At 44.6% G+C, this 17,460-nt stretch overlaps 2 protein-coding genes across 5 annotated transcripts in view; one reads left to right on the top strand and one right to left on the bottom strand.

Moving 5' to 3' along the window:
• The window catches only part of MSH3 (mutS homolog 3), a 184,897-nt gene extending 180,741 nt beyond the window's left edge, over positions 1–4,156 (bottom strand). For all 3 annotated transcript variants that reach the window (XM_077817126.1, XM_077817127.1, XM_077817128.1), the window contains exon 1: positions 3,960–4,156. In XM_077817126.1, coding sequence (XP_077673252.1) covers positions 3,960–4,106 — 147 coding nt within the window. In that variant the 5' untranslated portion in view covers positions 4,107–4,156. The remainder of the gene's footprint in view (positions 1–3,959) is intronic.
• A 194-nt stretch (positions 4,157–4,350) lies between these two features.
• The window catches only part of DHFR (dihydrofolate reductase), a 67,446-nt gene continuing 54,336 nt past the window's right edge, over positions 4,351–17,460 (top strand). Inside the window, exons 1-3 of one of the 2 annotated variants that reach the window (XM_077817124.1) lie at positions 4,351–4,553; positions 5,137–5,186; positions 9,823–9,928. In XM_077817124.1, coding sequence (XP_077673250.1) covers positions 4,468–4,553; positions 5,137–5,186; positions 9,823–9,928 — 242 coding nt within the window. In that variant the 5' untranslated portion in view covers positions 4,351–4,467. Of the gene's footprint in view, positions 4,554–4,949; positions 5,020–5,136; positions 5,187–9,822; positions 9,929–17,460 lie in introns of those variants that run through there. The other variant, XM_077817125.1, reaches the window with a different exon arrangement.

The following is a 17,460-nucleotide window of genomic DNA, read 5'->3' as shown; positions in this document are numbered from 1 at the left end:
AAGTAACACCAGTTCTAGATATCATGTAAAGAGAGAGTATCGTCACGTAATAGTGCACACAACACAAGATACCAGCTCTGCACATTTTTACAGTGGAAACATTATGGAGGCATAAACGTTGTCTTAGCCCTGACAGTATGTGAGGCTCTCCGAGCTAATGCATAGGCTGTCTAAATAGGACAGCCTAATCCACTTAAACAGAAGTAGAAATAGCATTCCCTTTACGCCTTCTAAATCCCTTAGAATTATCTAAATAAAAATTCCACTACATCAAGGGTAGGGAGATTAGATTTCCCCAAGGAGGAATTAACCATAATGTTAGTGGTCTGATTCACATGGAACTTGGATATTATTTTTTATTTAAATTTGGGATGAGAACACAGGACAACTTTGTCTCTTTAAAACAAAGTTAAAGAAGGATCACCTATTAAAACCTGCAACTCACTTGCTCTTCTCACAGATGTAACTCTGATTAAAAATCCTATCTTCAGTGACAAAAAGAATAAAGAACACTTTCCCAAAAGCTCAAAAGGTGAGTACATCATCTTGGCAGCACCAGATTTATGTTCATTGTAAAACAAGATGTCTGATTGCTAGGAAGGTGATAACCACACCTTTCAAGAATCTTTTGAGGGTGGAAGGACTAAAAAGAATAGAAAAGCATACTGGCAGATATGTTGAGATATCACTGAAAACACTTTGACAGATAAGGAAGCTCACAGACTAAAATACAATGAAGACTCTAAAATACATTATATGGGCATGGAACACCAACTGCCCACAAAGAAAACTTTTTTTCCCTTCTGAGTAGTGTAAAGGTTTTTCTAGACTGCAGCAGAAGTCTCCTAGACTCCTATAGAGCATGCCACATCATGCTCCATGCTACAAGGTAAGGAGATTCTAGATTAGAAGACAAGACTTGAGAGAGAAGATCTGATGATATTGGAAGAAATGAAGGCTACTGAGAGAGAGCCAGACAGACAGACACATCAACATACAAATACTGTCAAGCCCATGCTTTATTACGGAGGGAATTCTGCATCACTGTGCACATGCAGAAATCATGACTTCCACAGATTTTTTTTTCTCTGCAGAAGATATATTCTGCTAAAGAAGTGCTACAGTTATGCCCTTTACCCACCGGGGCTGCTATGGCAGCAGAACAGAGGACAGCCAGCTCACCAGCAGCAGCAGTCAGCAGCCAATAGGGAGGAGGAGAGGCTGTGTTCCTCACAGCACACTGTTAGGAGGCCCTGGATATGTGGGGGGACAGAGTGGGGCACACAGGGCTGCTGGGGAGTCAGACTGGGGTTCAGAAGGGCTAGTGGCAGGGGTAGAGGCTGACTGGGAGTGAGGGTGCAGGGACACATAGGAACAGAGGACAAGGAGTACAGGGACACATGGGGATGAGGGGCAGGGGTTGGCTGAGTGTCTGAATTGTAGTTTAAATAAATTATAATGCAAAGTTATGTATTAATATTCCTAGTAAGGAATCTATTTGTCAGAAAACATTTTCTGAATTTTTTGTTGTTGTCTGTATTGTTACAGACATTCCCTTGGACAGGTATTTTGAAATAAATTACCAAAACAATTGAAACTGACATGATTATATTGTATTATTTTGAAAAATAAAATATGCAGAAATTTGCAATATTGTGTGCAGAATTTTTAGGCTCAGAATTCCCCCAAGAATAATGCTTGAGCAGCATTAATTTACACTAACTTTCTTTCCAACAACGATAAAGGACCTGCTCTGGTGGTTTACTAATAGCGAGGGAGATTTAGGATTTTAAGAAAGTTCCAGCACCACAAGTCTCAATTCTCATTGCCAGTAAGCCACTCTATCTGACACTGGTGTCAGGGTCATTCCTGATTTGCCTGGAAGCTGAAAGCAGCCTCCTCTGTCCCTTGACAGGTATAGACAGCTCTTCAGATGTTATTTCCAGATACCGAGTTTGAAAGGTATCCTCATTAAGCAAGGCACTGAACCAGTGCTGTTTGTTGATGCAAGTCTAACAATGCAAAGGTCCTCCAAAATGAGCAGCAAACAGAGGAACGGGAAGGGAAAAACAAGAACTCCTGCCTCCAAATACATGGAAGGGCAAAACGCTCATCACCTAAATCTGCCTATTGTACCTGGATCTTTGGAGGTCTGATCAGCAATGACCAGAAATGTCCCAGGACAGTGGGTCAAGAATAGAATCATAGTTGTGCAGTCGAGCAAACTACTTAATACTTACTATCTATAATACAGTTAATAAAATTAGAGAAATCTGGAATTATTTTTTAAAAAGACTCTAAAATCACTCCAGACACAAAGGTCCTTATATGCTCACCTGACTCTGGAAAGGGGAAAAAAAATTAGGCACTTGGGGTCACAGTGCTTTCATAAACTCAGCTGCAAATATCAGATGCTGCAAAGATAGTACTTGTGTGGGCCCAAAAAAGCATTGCTTTCCAAAAAAACTTCCAAAACTCAGAGGAACTAGAGTAGGGAGTGCAACCCACTGAGTGGGAATATACAGTAGCCACTTCAAAGAATCCTGAGTATTGCATAGTACAACTCTCAGAAAATAAACTTAAAGCAACCTTATCAAATCCTGAACACCTACTCAGCCAGGGCAAATAGTTTTTTTTAATAGATTTTTTAAATCATCATTAATCACCATGATACAGAGCTTGATTAAAAAAAAAGATACTATGCCTAGGCTGATAGATTTGCATAATTTGGTAATGTTGATTTTAAATTTAGTTTTTCAATTTTCAGCTTTATAAAATCTAAACATAAGCAAACACACAACATGGGGTCTCCTAGAAGCTTGAGTTCATCTTACACTTCAGTGTTATGCATGTCTGCAATATCTCAGCACACAAGCAAATGGGGATAAAGGTAGACTTTCTGCTTCACTGCATTTCCTGGCTATCTCACTCAAACCTTACATTATCTGGATTTGAATTAGGGAGAAGAGAGTGAGATGTTACTACTCCCTCTGCCCTAGATAATCACATACATAAAAGGAACACACAGTTTCACCTGCTTAGGGTTTACCAAGTAAATATTGTATGCTAGGAGTTCAGAATGAAGTTTAATTCAGGCTATGTCCACATTACAAATTACTTCAGTATAACTTATGTCGCTCATGAGCGACAGAAATTATACCGACCTAAGCACCAGTATAGACTGCTTTGTCAGCAGGGGAGCTTCTGCCACCAACATAGCTACCACCTCTCACAGAAGCAGGAGTTAATAAGCTGATGGGCAAGTTCTCACCCATCCACTAAAGGCTTGTACACACTAGCGCTTACTTTGGTATAACTTAAGTGGCTCGGGTGTGGAAAAGTCACCCCCCTGAGCAAGGTAACTTACAGTGGCCTAGTCATCAGTGTGGACAGCTTTATGTTGGCGGGAGAGGCTCTCCCACTGACATACCAACTACCACTCAGGAAAGTGGAGTAATTATACCAACAGGAGAGCGCTCTCCCGTCAGCATAGCGCATCCGCACTAGCAGCACTGCTACATCAGTACAGCTGTGCCGCGGTCACGATTCTAGCGTAGACTAGCCCTTGGACTGTCTTCACCAGAAGCACTACGGCGGTGACAAGACACCAAAACACCACAACGGCCGACTTCGGCCATACAGCTCCGGTAGTGGTGTTGCTGGCGGGAGGGGTGAGGGGACTAGCCCAGCAGTTATAACGGCAATTACCCTGGCACCACAGCAGTTAATTGGAGGTGGCGTGAGAGGCTCAGAGGCCCCCGGAGACGCCTGGTAGGTCAGGGCCCGCCGTGGAGCTGGCAGGGTGTTGTTTATTGCAGTATGTGTGGCCACGCACCGACCCAGGGTCACACAGCGCGTTAAGAAAAACCCGCCCCCGGGGTGCATCCCCGCACCCTCCCCAGCAGCCCCGCTCCCTACACCCGCCACGCCGGCTGCTACTGCGCCCCTTCCCCGCGCACCGTGTGCGGAGCCACCGCCTGGAGCCCCTCGCCGCCGCTCGCCGCGGAGCAGGCTGAGGAGCCGGCTACGCGTAGGGACCCCAGCGGCCGGAAGAATTTACTCAGCACCGACTGTCCGGGGCCGCTGGGCTCTCGCCCCCGCGGCATGGTTGGGAGCCCAGATCCCGCAGCTCTCCGCGCTCCAAGCGCCCGCACGCGCCGCCGAACCCAAAAGTGACGTAATCACGGCACCACGTGCAGGTTAGAAAAAGGTGGAGCTAGAGGGAAAAGAGGTTGAACCGTTGCCGGGATGGGGCTGTGGAGAGAGAGGTGATTGGTGCTGTCCCTGACACGTGATGCTTTGCTGTGAGCGGTGGGCTGTCCCTCCCCATTCCCCAAAAAGGCGAGCAAGGCGGGGTGGCTCTGCGCATGTTCACCGCTCTGAGGCTGGGTGGTGGCGCGCTAATTCCAAAGCGTGAACCAAGCGGGAGGCTGAACAGGCGGGAGGCGACAGCAGAAAGGAAGCGCCATGGTCCGCCCCTTAAACTCCATAGCCGCCGTGTGCCAGAACATGGGCATCGGGAAGAACGGAGACCTCCCTTGGCCCCCACTCAGGTAGTGCGATCCGGGCCTCTTCGTCCTCTAGCGAGAGCTGCGCAAATGGACTACAGATCCTAGTATGCCATGCTGCCATGCCTATGGGTCGCTCGCCTCGAGAGGGAGCGTGGCATGCCGGGATGTGTAGTCTGCGGGGAGGGGGTGTTGGCGGGGCAGCGGAGATTCAGCGGGACTGCGTGGGGCCTTTCGCCTTTGGGTGTCTGAAACCCGACAAGTTAGTGGCAGCAGAACAGGGGCCTTCTGCCGGGCTGCGTGGTCTCCTCCTGGAAACAAGCGTGATGGGTCTTAGGCTCGTTCCCAGCAGTTGGCGGGATCCAGGCACGGGGCTGGGTTACTCACTCACGGGACTTAGGTCGCAAAGGTCAGGTTTCAGGCATGTTATCTGGCCTATATGTAGCTTTGTACTGTTGCTTGCTATGCATCTGTCATAAACCTAGATGAACCGAGGACTTCAGCAATACATGTGCTTACATTTATTTAAAATTCACTTAAATTCTATTTTTACTATCAACAAAAGAAATCCAAACACATTTTTCCTAGTAAACCCCCATTGTGATTTTTTTTCTTGTTCTGTTGATAGGAATGAGTTTAAGTATTTTCAGAGAATGACTATGACAACCACTGTAGAAGGTAATGTTTGTGTTTTCACTTTTTATGCTTCTACTTATTAAAACTAGTTTCTGTGATGTCACTAAATTGAAAAGATTAGTAACTTTCCTGTCTACATTGACTTGATTACTATTTTAGTATAAAATAAGTTAATACATGTATCTTTTCATCTGACAGTTACATAGCTATTTACACTGATCATGTCTTCTGTGTGTTGCACTGAACCAAGTTTACTTATGAGATAAGTATGTCTGTCTACTTAGTGCACATGCTATATTGAGATACATTTTCATAATGGGGTTGTGTGGTTTTTTGAGAATGTAATTTGACTGGCTGAGTGAAATTCTATTCATTTGCAAATTACATAAGCATAATTAAGATGAAAAACTATCTATTTCTATATCTTGCTTTTACCTGTCTGTTAATAAAAGTAGAAATGGAACTATTTAATTTATTGCAGACTGTAACACTCTATATTCTGAAAAAGTTTGTTATTTTCTCTAAATCAAAATGGTGGACCATCACTTTTGGGCTTGGGAAACTAGCACTGAATGGAGGGATTGCATCATCATGCAGGTCTGGCATAACGAGCAGTGGCTGCTGAACTTTATGATTCAGAAAGCCGCCTTCCAGGAACGGTGTGCAGCGGAAGAATACCAAAATGAGAAGTTTGTGGAGATCGCTATATGGAAGTTGGCAACTTCAGACTGCTACCGGTCGATCACAAATCAGTTTGGAGTTGGGAAGTGGACCACTGGGGCTGCGTTAACGCAAGTGTATAGAGCCATTAATGACATCCTGCTACAAAGGACTGTGACTCTTGGCAATGTGCATGAAATAGTGAATGGCTTTGCAGCAGTGGGATTCCCTAATTGCAGAGGGGCAATAGATGACACGTGTATTCCAATGGATGAGCAGCGATGGTGTCATTAGTCTCTGTTTGTCATAAACTGGGAATGAGCAACAGGGAATGGGTCACTTCATGATTATCTGTTCTATTCATTCTCTCTGGGGGCACCTGGCATTGGTCACTGTCAGCAGACAGGATACTGGGCTAGATGGACCTTTGGTCTGACCCAGTATGGCCATTCTTATGTTTTTTATGTAAAACTTTAAACTGAATGTTTAAAGAAATTCTATATACTATTGGGCTGAATATCAAAACTAGGAGTTTCAGTATGAATGCAAACTAAGTAATTAAATTGTTATGGCACAGTTGTTTTTTTTTTAGGGTTTAATTTTAAAAAAAAAAAGTTTGGTGTGTTGGTTTAGGAATGTTGGTTCAGATATGAGCTTGAATAACCTTGGCTCCTCTGGAGTGTGTATACCAGGACCATATTAAAGACTGCATGTTGTGATTTCTGGAGAGGTTGTGGAAAGATTATATTGCTCTGTGAGCAATGCCAGCTAACTCATTATTAGAATACTTTCGACCTTCTTAACTGGGTACACAATAATATTGATATATTAGCATATGTCTTAACATACAGTAGATAATTTTATCATAGGTCAGTTATGTGTTTTTGTATTCCCTATACATATCGATTGTGTAGAGTCTGTATCTAAACTGACAGTGCTAGTTATGTGCATATATAAATTTCTTTAAAAGTGTGATGAATTACACTTGCATGGCATGGCTTATTACTTTAAAGTCCTAACCATCTCATTTTGTTTAGTGGTTTCAATCATATGAACAATTGACTGAGTTAATTTAAAATAATTTAAATTACAAAGTATCTAATCCACAGGTTCCCCCCAACTGGAGTGCGCTCCTGTAGGGGGTTGCAAAGGAATGTTCGGGGGGCACAACACCCACTGAGGAAGGGGAGGGAGCGCTACCCGGCCCCAGCTGTGGCCCCCTTTCCTCTGTCCATGGCCCCAGCTCCCGGGGGGGCAGAGACAGGAGTATGGAAGTGGGGGTGGGCACCATGAAAAGTTTGGGGACCACTGATCTAATCCCTTTTTTGAAAAAGCTCTTTTATTTCCATAGATCATTTTTCCTCTGAGAGTCTTCCTTGTAATACACTTCCTTTTATAAGGGCTTGTTTACACAAGGGGGTGATTATTGTGACACTTCTGCTGTACATCTGGCAAAGCACTGCATGCAAACTACACCAACAGTGTGCACATGTAAAGCCTGTTCCATTTTTCAATTTGTGTGCTCATATGGTGGTGGGTTTTTTTGCAAATTGAGGGTGTTTTGTTTTCAGAGGGTATCCCATGGTCTGTTGCTTCACTACAGCATGCATCCTGGGACTGATTTCACTGTGAGTCAGAAAGGCTCCTAGCTCAAATCTGCATAAAATGGCTGCCACCATGGGGCACCCAGAACAGAAGCTAGCATAGTTAACACAATAATAATTAGTAAATTGTAAAGATAAGTAGTTACACGTTGAAGTTCCCCCCCAGAACTCTGCCTCTTCAGTGCTCCTTTGGGCTTCTGGCTGGGACTCAGGCTTGACCAATGCAGGGGAAGAATCGGGTTGGGTTTTAACTTGTTGCGCGTCAGAGTCCTGAGTCCCAGACAGATCCTGACTTTCAGGAGACAACTCCTCTCCAGCCTTGTCCTGCTCGTCCTCCAGTGATTATTGCATGAATTATTATTCTTCCTCAAGTGGGGGTGGGGAAGAGAGCTGGCAGCAGGATCCACAAACTGTCTGGAGTGGGTGACTGTATAATTGTGTGAAATCCAGTCCAGTTAGTCATAAAATGGACAGGTCACAAATCCTCTGCCTAATATTTTCCTTGCTTCCCTAATTGTAATGTAGACCCTCTTGAGCTGTTTGCTCTTTACTCAGCACTGGTAGGTGGCCTAGTCATGATCCCTCACAAACATCTGCTTTGTAGTGTCCACAAACAGGCTTTATTATAATAGCTGGCCACAAGCTCTTCCTGCACTGCTGCTTCTCCTCAGATGGCTGTGAGATCCATGGTCTCAGCACCGTCACAAGCAGCAGCATCTTGTGGTGTTTGTGGAGCAAAATCACTGTAGTAGCACAAGAATGCTGAAATAATCAAACCCAGGACCAAATTTAGCTAAATCTGGCCCCATGTGTCAGCTTTTAAATGAGGGATTGGGTTTCCCTGGGAACTTGACATCATAGCAGGTAGGTCAGTAACAGTCAACCTCCAAGCAGTGGGGAATAGCCATTGGAGGCATGCAAATAGTGATGTGCAGCTGTTGCCTACACACAAACAGACCAAACTAATTCAGTTTGCAGCAAACTTAGTCCAATTTGCAAGAGGATTCCAGAGTGCAGTAAGTGCAGAGTCAATGCACTATGATACATTGTGTCTCTAAGGTGCCACAAGTATTCCTTTTCTTTTTACGTATGCTAGTGTTTTAGATGCTGATTAACTTGCCTTGAACTAGTGCAAAACCTCCATGTAGTCAAGCCCTAAGGTACTCCTTCAGAAGCATCCTAATATCTAATGTTAATTGAGAGAGGTTTCCTTTCTGTGAATCTAATTTCTTGTAAATTTGCCCAACTATGATGGAATGTTCTTGAACAGTGTTCCTTTTAAAGTTATAAATGCTTGACCAGAAGCCTAAATCCACCCCCTTTATCTTATAGTGCAATAGTTGCACATCTTGGCATGACATAATTCAGATGCATATTGATATGTATCTTTCTATTTTGTTTTCATTGTTGCAAAGAGAAACCTCAAAGTAAAATGAATGGCTTATTTAGATTTCAAAATGAAAGTATTACTTGGCAGTGGGGATGCAGACTAGCTCAAGAGTTTATACAAAATAGCATTATCACTTGTAGCTGGGGTCCTAGATCTTACAAAAAGAAAGTTTCCAAACAAGTAGAAGCTTTATGTTTAGCAGCATTACTGTGTTTGTGTATATCTTCCGTTTACACCTAATTCTATGCATGACTGTCAGTGCTTTCACATGTACACTTTAGTTTTACACAGTGCATCATAGAGTGGTGATGTTCTACTAAGCTAGTACACTAAATGCTGGTGTGAATATTCTCTTTTTTTGCCACTAACATTTTAAAATGGTGATGTTAAGTTTGACGCACAGTCCAGCTTTGTAAAACGGTCCCATTTAGTTTCAGTTTGTAGGTGAGTTTGTCTCCTAGCTTGCACTAGCTTCCTGGAAATGTTTGAAGTGGCAAAATCATTTTTCTATAATTTTGTGGGATGTAGAGCCTACATTTTTAGGGAAAGAGATATCTGAAATGCTTTTAAGTTTAAATATCACATGCTGAACGTGTTAAAATTCGTTTCTAGTGAAAAGAACCAGGGTTCCAGGAAGCTAGGGCCTGATCAAAGCAGCGATGAAGCTGTTCTCTTTTGGATAGTATAGATTATTCTGTTAATTAAATATAACTGTATGACTTATAAAACTGATGAGTTTTGTTTGTCTTTTTAAAAAAGTGCACAGCAAGGCCTTGATAATGCAAACACGTATGTATCTAAGTTACTTTATTCACATGAGCAGTCACAAGGTCTGGGCCTAAGTTGGATCTTTTACTTATATTTAGTCTTGCTAATGTTTAAAATTTGCACTTAAACATATTAACTGTTTAAATAGAATTCAAAGTAGATTGGGGGATAAATCCACTAGATGTCACTAAACCACCACCTCTGATTCTGTACTAAGTTGAAACAGTTTTTAAAAACTGTTTTGTATATTACACAGGTAAACAGAATGCATTGATAATGGGTAAGAGGACCTGGTTCTCAATTCCTGAGAAGAGTCGCCCCTTAAAAGACAGAATTAATATAGTGCTTAGCAGAGAGCTCAAGTAAGTACGAATCCTGATGATCTCATAAGTAAACGATAATCAGGTTAACTTTGATTACTATTTGTGTAGTGTGTTAGTGTTTCATAACTTAACTTTTAGAGTAATACAACTGTGAAGTGTCTGTCTTAAACTACCTGGAATCATTTGTAAAATAACATTTTGTGGAGGAGGTGGGATAAACAGAACATGCAGCCTGTCTCTTATGTTCCTCATAAAAAACAACTTGTAGTCCAGGGGTCGGCAGCCTTTCAGAAGTGGTGTGCCGAGTCTTCATTTATTCACTCTAATTTAAGGTTTCGCATGCCAGTAATACATTTGAATGTTTTTAGAAGGTCTCTTTCTGTAAGTCTATAATATATAACTATTGTTGTATGTAAAGTAAATAAGGTTTTTAAAATGTTTAAGAAGCTTCATTTAAAATTAAATTAAAATGCAGATCTTATCAGTTTAGTGTGATCCTTGCTTTTCCTTGCTGAGTTTTCCAATATCTGGCAAGTATTTGGATACTTTAAGCTGCACATAGGCTTCTGAGTGATCAGTTGTTAACCAGCTCTGAGAGGGAAACAGGACAGATTTCATGTGTGAAAATACCTGTTCACAAGGGTATGTGACTCAAAATGCTGAAAGCATTGCAAACACAAGTTTCTTCAAACAGTTAAATTTCACTGACAGGGACGTCCAGCAGGTCAGAATAGAGGCCCTATTGATCTCTCTTGGTAGCTTCAAGTGCATTCTGCAGATCTCCAAACTTTGATGTTTCACACACAATTCTGAGCTTTTCAGGTTTAATTAGAAAAGAAAGCATTGGGCCAAATCGCTGGAAATCTGGAAATCTGTCAGAAAATTCTGATTCCAGTTCTTGCATGTACATTCTAATTTCAACGTCAAACGCAGTGCCTTGTTCCACGTGGCATGATAGTGTTGTAAGCAGCAAATCAGGACTTAAAAATATTCCAGTACAGTGGCGCTGGAACAATTTTTAAGGTGCGGATGCTGAGCTGTGCCCCCTCTTGCCCCTGTCTGCACCCCTCACTGCCCCAGGCTGGGGCCAGTGGGCCACAAGTGGGGGGGCGGCTGCAGAGCTCCGGGCCAGGACCAGGACTCCAGGCTGGCGGCAGAGCACCCAAGACAGGTGGCCAGGATGCGGGACTGGTGGACGGAACGCCAGTAGCAGGGCCGGTGGCTTGGACCTGGGGTCAGCAGCAGGCTGAGCGGGGCCAGCAGACGGAACCCCAGCTGGCAGGGGGGCCGGCAGACAGTACTTCAGGCCAGCAGCAGAGCCCCCGGGACTGATAGCCAGGACCCGGGCAGTGTGAGTGCCACTGAAAATCAGCTCGCATTCCGCCTTTGGGACATGTGCCATAGGTTGCCTACCCCTGCTGTAGTCAATCTTGTTGATTTGTATAGAAAATCCTTTTTGTGTTTGTCTGTCCATCCTAAGACTCTGAGCTTCTTGAGGCAGGGACCACCCCTTCTTGGAAAGAACTTAGTGTGGGCACTACCTCTTCTGTTGTATATAGGCTTTCATACCACACATCACCATGGTACCGCAAATAAATGATAACTCTGCCTGATAAAATAATTTTAAGAGTGATTGTATTCAGTTATGCATATTAAGGAAGTTTCTCGGTATCTAGTGGTGGTTCTGCGTGCTAACATTGTGTTCCTGTTCCAAAAGGTGCTAGTAAAAGTTGAAAGATTCCCCCAATTTTCTTGTCTAATGACTAAAATGTATTAAGTGCAAGATATGATCAAGCTTCAGACTTAACTTGTTAGTACAATGAGAACCGAGTAGCATGTCAGTAGCAAAAGTTTGAATATCTTGGTCCTTAAGTTCAGTAATTTTTCCTCCACCTGATCCTGACTTGTTTCCAAAATGTGGCTTATCATAGGTGCCGACTTCCTCAGTTCACGGGCGGTGCTTGACCCTCCACCCCTTCCCCCGCCCCGCCTCTTCCCACCTATCCCCACTCCTCCCCTTCTCCCAAACTCTACTCCTGCCCCTGCTCCTCCTGCACGCCACTGAACAGCTGATCACGGGACGCACTGGGAGGGAGGGGGAGGAGCAGATCCACTGGGCTGCTGGTGGGTGTTCAGTGCCCACCAATTTTTTTTCTGTCAGTGCTCCAGCTCCGGTGCACTCACGGAGTTGGCACCTATGACTCATACTTTTCCTTCAGTCAGCTTTCTCATACTTGTATTAAGATTATTTCTTCTTCAAGTAATTGCACATGTCCATTCCACCATAGGTCTTTAATCTGGCCAATTTTAAATTTCAGTACTGGAGCTACACTTCCGTCTCTGGGGTTTAAATCATGTTCATGTGGCAAATTGATGCCAGTGAGTGACCCACACCCCAGCTGCCTGAAATACTTGAGGAAATCTGATGTGAGTGATGAGTGTCACATTTGCGAAGGATTTAAGACTAACTCAGAGAAGGACAGAGTAGCCACCCTCAAGTATCCTCTTATAGAGTCAGCATTCTGTCTATCCTTAGTGCCATCCTTTTCAGAGCAGGCACCAGATCCATAAGAGTTTGTCTGGAGTGCTCTGCCTGACTTGTCTGTCACTGGAGCAGAAAAAGAGGCACAAGATTTCTGGGGACTTGGTACATCACTCAGCAAGATCATCAGTACTGAACCCTTCCTAAAGGCAAGAATTCCTGGAGGGACTCTAAGAAGAGGCACTTCCCAAAATAGTCTTAATCCAAGAAGAGGAGGTCATTAACCCGTGCCAGCTCCATTGAGATGGACTCCTGAAATAGTCACTGGAGCTTCTTCAGGCCATCTTCTGGAGAAACCGCAAGCCCAAGAGACTATGCTGGTACAGTTGACACTGGAATGGTATGGAGCTACTCAAGAGCTACTTAACTTCTCGATATTGGTTCCAGTGGTGCAGGAAGGCTTCCACCTGGTTCTGGTGATTAGGCTTCTAGCCTTCAGGCTTCTGAAGCTTGCAGTGCCATTGCAGTTGACTCTTTCCTTGCCTCATAAAACGGTACTGTCAAGAAGAGGGAAGCCAACTATGATTTCTCTGGTACTACCATCTCCAGCGTCGGGCTCTCTCTCTTCTGGTGCTAATGAGTTCTGCTCCCCTGTTACCAGAGGTCTGATTCTTCATCCTCTTCATAAACCACAGGTTGGGTCTTATGTGTCTCAGCATAGGTACAGTGTACATTTTCCATCAGAGACTTATGTGCCATGGGTTTTACAGCAGCCACCTGTCAAGGAGCAATGGCCTGGTTAAGAATGGACCCCAGGACCATGTCAGAGGCCTTTCTGGACCCTATGTGGTTTTCCTCCCAACCCACCAGGTCATCCTTTCATCCACCTCAGTCTTTCTCCTTCGGTGCACGATGAGTGCATCAGCACCAGAGACATCTTCCTATAGTTGATACCAGGACTGGTACTGAGCAAGTGGAAGACATTCCAGCAGTTCCTCCAGGACATTAAATAGAGCAAATGCTGTCTCAGCATCTATTTGCATCCTCTTACTCATCACCAGATGAGGCTGTAGAGGTAATGAGTGACTCTTTCACATCAGAAGATTATAGCACTCACCAGGACTTATTAAAAAGACTGGGCACAGTCCTAGATATCTAGGTGGAAGAGGTCTGTGAAAAATCCCCCAAATTGGTGGATATTTTGGTTTCAGTAGAACCCACCAGGGTGACTACTGATCAATGAGGCAATTTTAGAGCCAATCAAGCTATTGTAACAGACCCCATCTTCCCTCCCCGCTCCCTAGCAAAAAAAAGGCAGAGAGGAGATACTGTGCCCATTCTAAGGGTTTTGAATATCTGTAGAGAGACACCCCTCCAGTCTCTTTAGTAGTTGCCACAGCTAATGCACTGGAGAGGCAAGAACACCATGCATCGACTCCAGAAGGGAAAGATTCAAAGAGGCTAGACCTTTTTGGTTGAAAACTTCATTCTGCAGCATGTCTGCAGGTTAGCATTGCAAATCAACAGGAACTTCTAGGTCAGTATGACTTTACCTTGTCGGAAAACATGTTGAGGTTTTAAAGACAGGTTACCTGACAATTGCAAACAGGAATTCATTGTGATTATGGACAAGGGCAAGCTAGTGGCCAAACAGCTCTTCAGGCCAGCTTGGCTGCAGGTGACTCCGTGGCTCGAGTCATGGCATCTACCCTAACTTTGAGAAGGTATTTGTGGCTGCAGTCTTCTAGTCTGCTGCCAGAGGTTCAGCAGCAGATGCACCAGAACGGGGTGGTTCATGGGGGCCATGGCCCTCCCACTTTTCACCACTGGCCCCGCCCCCCACCTAGGCAGGAAGCAAGAGCCCAGCCTAGGGAGCATAGGCAGCTGGGGAAGCCATGGACCCTCCATCTGCCTGAGGTGGGGGTGCCTGAGAGCAGCCCATGTCCCTGACCCCCACCCAGGACAGATAGAGGGTCTACAGCTTCCCACAGGTGCCCAGGCAGTTCTTACCATGGCTGCGCTTCTTCTGCTACCATGGCCCCGCTCCCAGGCCAGGCCAGGTGCTGGAGCCCGGTCGGGGTAAGAGCCATGCAGGCAGCTGTGGGGAGCTGCAGACCCTACATCTGCCTTGGGCAGGAGACATGGGGTGGGGACTGCTCTCAGCCCCGCCCCCGCCCCCCGACATCAAGCAGATTGAGGGGCCCAGGCTCCCTGACCCAGCTCTGGCTCCTGGCTTGGTTGGGGGGGGACAGGGCCTCAGGGGGAAGAGGAGGAGTAGGGGGTGGGGCCACAGAGGGAGAGAGGCCTCATACCCACACACACTTTGAGGAAGAATTCATCACTCCTGTTTAGCAGACCATCTAAGACCTCCCAGATGAAGGACCTTTCCTTTTTTCGGACAAGGCAGTTGATAGGCTCCATAGCCTAAAAGATTCAAAAGTGATGCTGAAGTCACTTGCCAGGCAACCACCACTACCCTTGTCTCCTGCAGCAGCTGGTTAGTCCAAACAAGGGTTTTAACATGTTGGTTAAGGACAGACTACTAGGCCCCAGAGTGCCATCTGCTCCTGCCACCCTATTTGCCAGTCATTTATCCTACTTCCTAAGGGCTTGGTCCGACATCTCTTCAGATCTGAGACTCTTAAGCACGGTGGATTTGATCAAAGACTCTACATACTCTCCTCTCTCTTCACCAATCAAAGAAAGAGCCCACGTGTATGGTGACTCGGTCAGCTTTTTTTCTGTAAGAAGAAACTGTAAGTATGGACTCAAGGAAAGATCCTTCATCTCTGGACTATCTCAATTCTAACAGAGCAAAATAACTGAACAAGAAGACTGAGATCCCCAGAGTTATTTTTGGGTAGCCCTGAGAGACTTTTTGGAAACTGACAGATTACTACAGTTCTGCTACCATTTGGAATTATAGACTCTGATTCACCTATATATATATATTTTACATGATTTAACCTCTCAATAACTCTAATTTCTTTTTCTTAGCTAATAAACCTATAGTTAAGTTACTATAGAATTGGCCTACCAGTGTTGTCTTTGGTGTGAGATCTAGGGTGCAACTCGACCTGGGTGAGTGAGTGGTCTCTTGGGACTGGGAGTAACCTGGAATAATTGTGATTATTTTTTTTAATTTTTTATTTTTTTGGGTGTAAGTGACCATTTCTCACATAGTCCAGCTTGCCTAAGTACCAAGATAGTCCCCTTAGACACTCCAGTCTATCTGTGACTCCATCATAAGACTATTATAGTACTCTGGGTGTTCACATTTGGAACTGGGTTTGTGAAATCTAATTATAGAACATACCACCAGTTTGGGATGTCTGCCCTGCTTTTGACAGTCTGCCCTAATGTAGGCATTCATGTTGTGAGCTACTCTAGATATTGTGACAATGATTATCCTAGTTTCCATTATTCCTTCACTAGAGCAAGGGGACTGGTATACTGCCCCGGACTTGAAAGACACTTACTTTCATGTAGCGAACCACCAGAAGTCTTTCAGATTCGTGCTAAACGGGATCCACTACCAATTTACAGTGCTTTCATTTGGTCTGTTGGTAGCTCCTTGCGTTTTTACAAAATGCAAGGAAATGATAGCAGTATTCCTTCAAAAGTCAGGGGTCCACATGTTCCCTTACCTGGACAACTGGCTAGGGAGAGGCCAGTCCAAGTTTCAAGTACTATCCAGAATAGCCATTATGCAGTCTATCTTTGATGCACTGGGTCTCCTAGTCAATGTGGACAAATCAATTCTGAGTCCAGTACAGAGAACAGAATTGATCAGGGCAGTCCTAAGCTCTACAAAGGTCAAAACTTTTCTACTGCAATCAAGGTTTGAAACGCTGTGGAGCTTAGTTATGGAACTAAAAACACATAGTGTCACTACAGTATGCAGCTGCCTCAGGCTCCTAGCCAGGAGGGAAGATGGAGTCTGTTACATGCTGCCATGTGCCCTATGTAGTGCAGTACTCCAGGCTATACCTCAGAAAGCTACAACGATGGATAGCTTCATATTCCCCAAGCAGTCATCGCTTAGATATAAAATCATAGACTTTAAGGTCAGAAGAGACCATTATGATAGTCTAGTCTGATCTCCTGCATAACGCAGGCCACAGAATCTCATCCACCTTCTCCTGTAACAAACCCCTAACCTATGTCTGAGCTATTGAAATCCTCACATTGTGGTTTAAAGGCTTCAAGATGCAGAGAATCCTCCAGCAAGTGACCCGTGACCCATGCTGCAGAGGAAGGGGAAAAAACTCCAGGGCATCTGCCAATCTGCCCTGGAGGAAAATTCCTTCCCGACCGCAAATATGGCAATCAGTTAAACCCTGAGCATGTGGGCAAGACTCACCAGCTAGACATCCAGGAAAGAATTCTCAGTAGTAACTCAGATCCCACCCCATCTAACATCCCATCAGAGGCCACTGGACATATTTACCACTAATTGTCAAAGATCAAGACATAGTGGTTCTAGTATCAATACTAATCTTGTCCTCTCTGGATTGGTGGACAGACCGTCTGCAATTTTGTATGGGAGGGGAGTCCCTTTGCTCCCCTGCAACCAGCACATATCTTAGTCACAGATGCATTGTCCCTAGGTTGGGGAGCACACATGGAAGGAGGGGTCCTGTTACCCACACAAAATTCTCTGTTACTTGCACACTGTAGGGGCAACCACCCTTACCCTGTTCCTAGGGCTCAGGGCGTAACCTTCTGTGGGTTTGCAGGACCTTTTACCAGTGAGAAAGCCTTACACGAAATATCCTTATCCTCTATTTATTAACCATTACTAAGCAGAATACACATGCTAAGCATACAATGCTATGCTCACCAATCCTGATCAGGCAGGCGGACTTTCCATTAGCCAGACAAGGTCAGTCTCGTCTGGATCCTGGCTGCTGCACGTCACGGTCATGCAGAGGATTCTTAGCAGCTTTGATCTTAGGCTGTGTCTTAGAGATGAGTTATTCTCTTCTTCCAGGTCTTTCCTTCTTACTCTTCTGTTCCTTCTGCTGGGCTCCTTCTTGGACCCCAGTTTATATAGTGACAGGTTTCAGAGTGGTAGCCATGTTACTCT

The sequence above is a fragment of the Eretmochelys imbricata genome, chromosome 5 (genome assembly GCF_965152235.1).
Source record: "Eretmochelys imbricata isolate rEreImb1 chromosome 5, rEreImb1.hap1, whole genome shotgun sequence".
Taxonomy (NCBI): Eukaryota; Metazoa; Chordata; order Testudines; family Cheloniidae; genus Eretmochelys; species Eretmochelys imbricata.
The sequence above is the reverse complement of the archived record's forward strand: the minus strand, read 5'-3'. Positions and strand labels throughout refer to the sequence as shown.